This window comes from Triticum dicoccoides, chromosome 7B (genome assembly GCF_002162155.2).
Source record: "Triticum dicoccoides isolate Atlit2015 ecotype Zavitan chromosome 7B, WEW_v2.0, whole genome shotgun sequence".
NCBI classification, from domain to species: domain Eukaryota; kingdom Viridiplantae; phylum Streptophyta; class Magnoliopsida; order Poales; family Poaceae; genus Triticum; species Triticum dicoccoides.
The window spans coordinates 369308323-369316260 of NC_041393.1; the positions used below are offsets into that span (position 1 = coordinate 369308323).

At 46.0% G+C, this 7938-nt stretch overlaps 1 protein-coding gene across 1 annotated transcript; it reads left to right on the forward strand.

Annotated features, from left to right (window-relative positions):
- Window positions 1-881: 881 nt before the first annotated feature.
- LOC119335463 (E3 ubiquitin-protein ligase Os06g0535400-like) lies at window positions 882-2221 on the forward strand. Its single transcript, XM_037607589.1, has one exon. It carries the CDS (start codon window positions 1080-1082, stop codon window positions 1803-1805), a length of 726 nt encoding a protein of 241 aa, XP_037463486.1. The 5' UTR covers window positions 882-1079; the 3' UTR covers window positions 1806-2221.
- The last annotated feature ends 5717 nt before the right edge of the window (window positions 2222-7938 follow it).

The window sequence follows — 7938 nt, forward strand, 5'->3', positions numbered from 1 at the left end:
TCTAGAGGCAAGGAGAACTAGCGGTGACACTTACATGAAAGCCTAGGCGTCTATTTTTTTTTGAAAGAGATGGAGAAGTGGCATATAGCTATTTGCTCCACACCTTATTGGCCTATCAAAGACTTCCTCCTTTCCGGATAATGCATCCTGCGCGTGTCTCTAAGTCACCACTTTTAGCAACATAATGTGGACTATATATTGGAAAAGTTATACCATTAGAAAATAAAACATATCAAATTTCTAATGGTATAATTATTTAATACAACTTGTATGATATTAATCAAATCGTCGATCTAGAGTTATGCATGGGCCTAATAAACCAGAAAAAGATAGTAGAATTGTGTTTCATTTAACACAATACATCGCAGATGCCTACTCACCCCTATGAATCCCTTATGGGCTAGTTTCAACCCAAAGAATTCGCAAGAATATTGTGCTATCTTTGGTAATTCAATAAGTATCAAATTAATTGATAGCTAATGTATATATATTTTTAACACAATACTCATGTTGAGATTTATGAAGTCATCGTAGGCGCCTCGTAATCAACGCAAACATCTTCTTCCACTAAACATGCATCGCCGAAAATGCTGAAATAAATCTAGAAAAAATGCTCTGATGAGTTGTGAATACCACTGTCTTCCTAACCATCGAAGCACAGTTTAGTTCACGCTAAAGTATATTTTTGATAGGTATTCATATTGACATAAATAAATGGAATGTAAATCACATTGATTGGGTAGAAAATTCATCCATACCTCCCTTGCAATGCACGGACCCACGGACAATTTTCTATTAATATCGAAACCGAGACTAGTCTGCCGGTCGCTTGCTTGATAAACACTTGATTACGTGGAAGCTAACGCCTCATTAGTGCCCTCTTCAACTTTAATTTTCTTCCCTTGTTCGCAGTTTGTTCGCCAAAGAAAGAGGAAAATCAGCGAGGGGATAGACTCGAGCGAGTTCCCCCACGATACTGTTTTTCCACGGATCATTCCAGCTGAGAATTAAGGAAAGAAATCGCATCCCGGGCAGCGCGCGAGTGTGATGCGCGCAGCCTTGCCGGCGGCGCGGCGGCGATGGATTTACCGTGGCTGGACCTCCCCTTCACCTTCCTCACGCTGCTCCTGGCCACCCGCCTGGCGTACGACTACTACGGCGCCGTCGCCGCCACCTTCGCCGGCAGCTTCGCCCTCCAGATCTTCCTCTTCTACTGCTTCGCGCGCTGGTACCGCCACACCATGGGCGCCCGCGCCGAGCTGCTCCCGTCGACGTCGCAGCAGCACGACGAGGGGTCCCCGCCCGTCCTGACCCCGCTGCTGGAGACGTCGAGCGGAGCTGGCGCCGCCGCGGCCGCGGGGGCCCTGCTGGCCAACCGGTGCCTGGCCTTCGTGTTCATGGTGTTCGTCCCGCTCATCATCGTCGTCTTCGAGCGGAGCCAGGCGGACGTCGTCGCCTACGCGCTCTGCCTCGCCAACATAGTCGTCATGGTCGTCTGGCTCTCGCCGGAGACGCCCGACTCGATGTCGGCCACCAAGTCGTTCCTGGGGCTCAGCGACGACGAGGACGAGGAGAGCGGCGGCGGCGCCGCCGGCGCCGAGGACAAGTGCTGCGTCTGCCTCGCCGGCATGCGGGAGGAGCAGGCTCTCCGGGACCTGCCGCGGTGCGGGCACCGGTTCCATGAGAAGTGCATCGGCAAGTGGCTCAAGACCGGGCACCCGACATGCCCCGTGTGCCGGGCGTTGGTCTTGGCGCCGCCGGCCGTGCACGCGGACCCGCTCGACGACTCCGTTAGCCCCGTCTAGCTCTGTTTCTCTCCTGCATCCAGTCTAACAATCATTCCCATAGAAAATCAGACTCCTATTCAAAATCAGAGGCTGGAAATGGTGAATTGTTGGGTAATTTTCTACTCTTTCTTCTTGATAATGTGTAGGTGTCTGAACAAATGTTCAACTGTAGCCTGTAAATAAGGGATGTACATTTTTCTTTTACTCTGAAGGTTGAGATAACGGAGTCTTGCACGTTTTGTGAAAGGTGGAGTGATTTACCATTCTGTTCAAACGCTGCCAATGGTGAAGTGTTGGATAATTTACTGATGATGTGCAGTTCTGAACGAACTTGGTTATATCGACGGGCAATGTTCAGTTGTAAGTTGCAAAAGAGGACTGTACTTTTGTCTGTTACTCTGAAGAATGTGATAAGGAATTAGTCTCTCTCTCCTAGTTACATGTTATGATTGTACATTCTGTTCATACAAGAGAGGAACTAAATCCCCCCTCCCTCGTTACTGGTGGAGGTGGGGCCTTTCAGCTCCGGGCTTCTTCGAGTGTTGCTTCATCTATGGATGATAGGTGCAATGATTGTACATCCCTTCCGTAATAGGACATCCCAACTAAATATCTTTGCCAAAATCCTCCTTCTATAAAACCCTAACCTCAAACCGTCACGTCCTTTTCTCTCCGTCGCTTGGTGGAAGCTACCAACTGACCGCTGGCGGCAGTGAAGCCGCTCGGCTTCTTTCATTAACTAGGTGGTTGACCCTTCTATAGTTCTACTCCCTCCATCCCATAATATAAGAGTGTTTTTGACACTAGTTAAACGGAGGAAGTACATGACAACTTCTTCAAAACCATAAAAAATATTCTTCTCTACCAAAATTCTCCCTGTTTTGAAACCCTAGTCTCAAGCCATCAAGTCCTTCCTTAGGACCTGCCGAGTGACTGATGGTGGTAGTGCTCTTCGCCTCCTTTCCTAACTGAGGTGGTTCACCCTCCTACACAACATCTTCTAATCCTTTGTCATTGGAAACCCTAGAATCAAGCACTCACAACTTTCGCTTGTTGCGGATGACGGAAGCTATTAACGTGGCATGGGACGTCTTAGCTCCTTCCATAACAAGGTGGTTGATCCTATACGAGTGTGACAAGATTCATCACCCTCAAAGAAAATAATATTTTCATGCCTAGTCCTCAGTGTCAATTACGTGGTCTGCCAAATAATGGAGTTGATTATACTTTCATGCCTGGACCTTCAACGTTCACGATGTCCCAGCCCATCGCCAGCACCAGCCTCCAAGAAAAATTGGCGAAGGAAAGATCGAGAGATAGAAAGGGATATTAGTGGAGACAAAAATATCATATATCTACATGGTTCATGTGTACCAAAAGAACCACCTCCATTCTATTTGTTTTTACGTATAAATGATTCATATTTCAGACAGGATAAGTTGGGACATGTCCTAGTGGCTAAAGCTTATATTACCAAATCAATGACCCTTCAGCGATAAAAAACACATTCTCTTGTATCAGTGCCATAAAAGTGTTACCATGAAAATCTTGCATGGGAAGTGAGTAGCATTCAATACCCGCTAACCAAGTGGCATAACAAGCCTTTGACCTAGGAAGAAATCGACTACAAGATGATAGTTAGTTGACGAAAAAAGTCATTGAAACACATCATATAATCTGTTTCGGAGGTCTCGACTCAAGAATTCAACCTGAAAGAGGATCATCAATTGAATTAACGATTAGGGAAGTATATAAAAAAAGAGAAAAGTTCGCTTTTCGTCCCTCAACTTTTGGGGAGGTCTAGATTTGCTCCTTCAACCCTAGAACCAGGCAAATTGCACCCCCTAAGTCTTGAACCCAGATAAGTTCCATCCCTCGTCTGGACCGACCCGGTATTGGTACCAATTCAGTGTGGTTTTGGCTGGCCCGCGCCAACATGGCAAAGGAGGCACCTCAATGAATTAGACACCCCTCCTCTCTCTCTCTCTCCTAAAATTGAGATAGAACCATGGCCAGAACTCAAACAAAATTATGGTCAAATTTAGTTCATAAATTGCTACATCATCACTTCGTACATTGGCACATCATAAATTTGTACATTTGCAAGTTCAAAGTGCACAAACATAAATTAATACAAAGTCCAGCTGAATTCTGTAGAATAACATCTTTGTTGCAAGCATACAACAAACTACAACCACAAGGGTTGTAGCTAACTGACATCAATAGCAACTTATTTTTAGTTTGAAGCTAGCATTATTTTCATCTTCATCTAGTATTTGTCCTTCACATTAGTCACATGTAATTCCAGTTGCATCTTCTCCTCCACTTCTCCTCGATAAGACATACATTTTTTCATACGCCTTGCAAATGGGGGCTGGGTTCCACTATATTTCATAAGGGAACAACATTCAAAATTCGAACTAAGGTTCCGGGGTCAACTTCGAAGGAATAATAAAACATGCATTTGTAGCTACAATCTTCTTCTCTTCTTTCCCTTCCAATTTATTCAACAACAACTGATTTACAAGGGACTCCTTCTCCTCCCTCATGATATAATTTCTCAGAACCATGCTCTACAATTGTTGCAGAGCTCTTTGCGAAGTTGTTGGCCACTATAGCTCATACCAAATACGAAAATTGCATGCTTTTAATTGGCATCCTGACAAGCAATGAATCTTATACTTGTGTTAACACCCTCAAAAGCAATCTTTTTAACTGGTTCATACCCATGGAAACATTAAATATTCTATAGTTCGCAATACCACAATGATCAACGTCTTCGATTTGCATTGAAATCACCTTCGATACAAGATCTAAGTACACGACATCGTATCAATTGGACAAAATATAGATTAATTTCATCCATTCACCCAAAAACCCACGAACTCCTCAATCCCCAGTTCCTAAATCGGGCACCCAAGATGTCCAATGATAGGAAGCAGCTTATGTTAGTTGCACCTGTTGCGTTGCTGTCGGTCGAGGATCCCCATAACATGCTAGACTCGTCACTGGAGATCATGGGCTTCGCGCACATCGCCAACGGCAATCGCGGTGCGTCGTTGCATCAGAAAAGTCAGAGAGAGAGAGAGAGAGAGAGAGAGAGAGAGAGAGAGAGAGAGAGAGAGAGAGTCATTGCCACATCAGCATGGACCGGTCAAAACCATGCTGAGTTAGCAACAATACTTGGTCAACCAAGATGAGGGACAAAACTTGTCCGATTTCAAGACTTAGGGGTGTAAGTTGTCCGATTTGAGAGCTGAGGGACAGAAATTAGTTTTTTCTCATATTTTTATAAATTTAAGAAATCCTGGATGATATCATGGTTGCATGTAGTAAACTCTTTGTTTGTTGAGTCCATGTCAGAGAGAGAGATGATACCGGGCAAACCCTATTTGGTGCCTACAGGCTTAATCATTCCTGCCGCACACCCCCTTGCCTGACATCCTTCATAACGGGTCGACCCATCTCACATCCATTCAGTTCGGTTTTCAAAAGCCCCTCCTAGTTTCGGGAAGCTTCCGAAACTTCCCAACCAGTTTTCTCTTTTATGTGTTTTTTGTTTTTTGGTTCACTCGTTTTTTCCCTTTTCATCTTTTCTTATTCCTTTTTGTTTTTCCTTTTTTTAATTCACTACCTTTTTCCAATTTTGTGAACTATTTTTTCAAACTTGTGAAATTTTCCAAATTCAGTAACTTTTTATAAAATTTGTGAACTTTTTTTAAATTTATGGGGTTTTAAGTCATGAAATTTCTTGTATTCGCGTATTTTTTCAGATTCATAAACTTTTTTGTATTTATTAAGTTTCTTCAAATTCATGACCTTTTTGGTATTCACAATATTTTTCCAAAATTTTGAAAAGTCAATGTTCAACGGGTTCAAAATGGTTAGTGGTGAAGGATTCAATAGTCAACGGACACGAGCCTGCGTGTTGAGCGAAGCAAGCGGTCGTGCTTAATGGGCTGGCCCAACCAACCTTGCGCGTGAGCGCCGGCTGGTAAACTGGTGTATAAGGCGCCGTATAAGAGGTCTCACATTACTATGCTCATCCATGTTGCATGCTCCTCAAAGTTTGACATCTCGGGGAAATAAGGTTTTACATCTCTTACTCTGTTGGGGGATGCGGATTTTTTGAGCACCTGCACCCTGGTCGCGCTATCCTTGCCGTTGAGTTATGACGCTGTACCTCGAGATACCTGTCACAGATTCCAGTTTTAGTGTATCAGTTACCATGGCAGGTAGCTGTTAAGTTCATTGGCGTCATAGGGTACTGTTCCACAGTAGGTTCTGTGAAATCTTGTCTTACACCGCCCCAGCATACAGACGTGCACCCGTGACTGCCAATGGCGACGCTCTGTACACACCACCCTGCTTGTTCTCTGACTTATCGCTCAATGGATGGAAAGAACACAAATCTTTGCATGCATGGTCTCTCTCATTCTCATGAGTTGAGTGCTCGTCCGCCATGAATACAAGACGGAGCTCATGCAAGTGAAGGAAGAGAGAGAAGACCGAGCTAGCCAGCTCTAGTTGGAGCTCATGGATACTCTCTCTCTCTCTCACTCCCAACCTTCGCTCAATAGTTGGAGAGAACACAAATCTTTTCATGCATCTCTCATTCTCATGAGTTGGGCACTCGTCCGCCATGAATACAAGATGGAGCTCATGCAAACTGAGGGAAGAGAGAGAAGACTGAGCTAGCCAGCTCTAGTTGGACCTCATGGATACTCTCTCTCTCTCTCTCCCTCCTTTAGCATGCATAATGCATCTCTCTCTCACTCTCATTTTTACTGTTTCAGTTCCTAACATGGGCAACCGAAAATTGAACAGGCCGTCTACGCTGTTCTTCTTTTTTATAAAACAGAAGCACTGGAAATAGCAGGAGGCAAGAAGTGCATGTGTGTGCGGTAAAATGACTCTCCATAGGTTTCAAGAAAATTGTCTGACCCGGTTGTCTTCTTGTACTACATGCGGTGTGAACAGCTGAGGTTTGAACTCAGTACCATATACTCCAAACGTAGACTGATCACAGGGCATAGGCCTGTACATCCCAACAAGGTTAGGACCAAAATGTGTCCGTGACTTTGTTTTGTCCCTGTGAATGACGCGGATCCCTAAGGAAACAAACGGCTGAGATAATCGGACCGGGGTGCAGATGCTCTAATATATATTTTCGCTCTGTTGGGTGGCCCGCTTGGAAAGAAGCACTCCGATCGATCTCATTCTCATGTGGAAAGTAGGGTTCTCTTACCAAATCCAAAACGGTTATGGATAAAAGATTTACTATGATCACGCCGTCAAGGGATATCCAGATCAGATCAACACGGTGGGTGCTTCTGCGTCGAGCTACCGAGCACGCCATGGCCCGCCATGAGAGCACCGGCCCCTGGGGCCTAGAGCTGTTCGAGGCCATCGCCATCTTCGTCGCCGGGATCGGCACGGCCGCCCTGGCCATAGACGGCTACCGGAGGAACCCCAGCGTCATCATCATCCTCCTAGGTGGTGCCCCCACCATCGTATTCTTCACGATCGCTGCACGCGTGTGCAGAGCTGCCCTTCGCAAAAGGAGAGACGACCAGGGCGCCGGCGGCGACGACAGCGGCGACGTGGAAAGAGGCTTGAATACCGTTGCCGGCCGTCATCAGCTCGAGCCCGTCGTCAGCCGTTTGCCGCCAAGCGCGCTCGCCCAACTCCACGCCATCTACGCGGAACGGGCACGCTCGGCTCAGGGCGCCGACGACCTTGAGGAGTGCGTTGTCTGCCTCGGCGAAGTGGGGAAAGGAGAGGAAATGAGGCGGCTGCCGGTCTGCCGGCACGTGTTCCACAGGCAATGCATCGAGCGGTGGCTGATCGAGCGCTCGACGTGCCCGGTATGTCGGCGCATCGTGCTCCGCGAGTTCCCGAACACCTGACTGTTTAACTGATGATAGTTGCAACACTTTGTGTGTTGCTTTCTTTGGGATGGTGAACTTGTATGAGAATCTCAAATCCTACCCAGCCACTGTCGAGAGACCAGAGTATCAGGCACCACTTGCAGGCACCACTTGCAGTTCTGAGAGAAGATTCTGAAACAATCAATACATTTGTTTAGGGTGTTCCTCATGCATCCTGGATAAGTTAATTTTTGTTGCAGTCTATTTCAGATTTATTTACT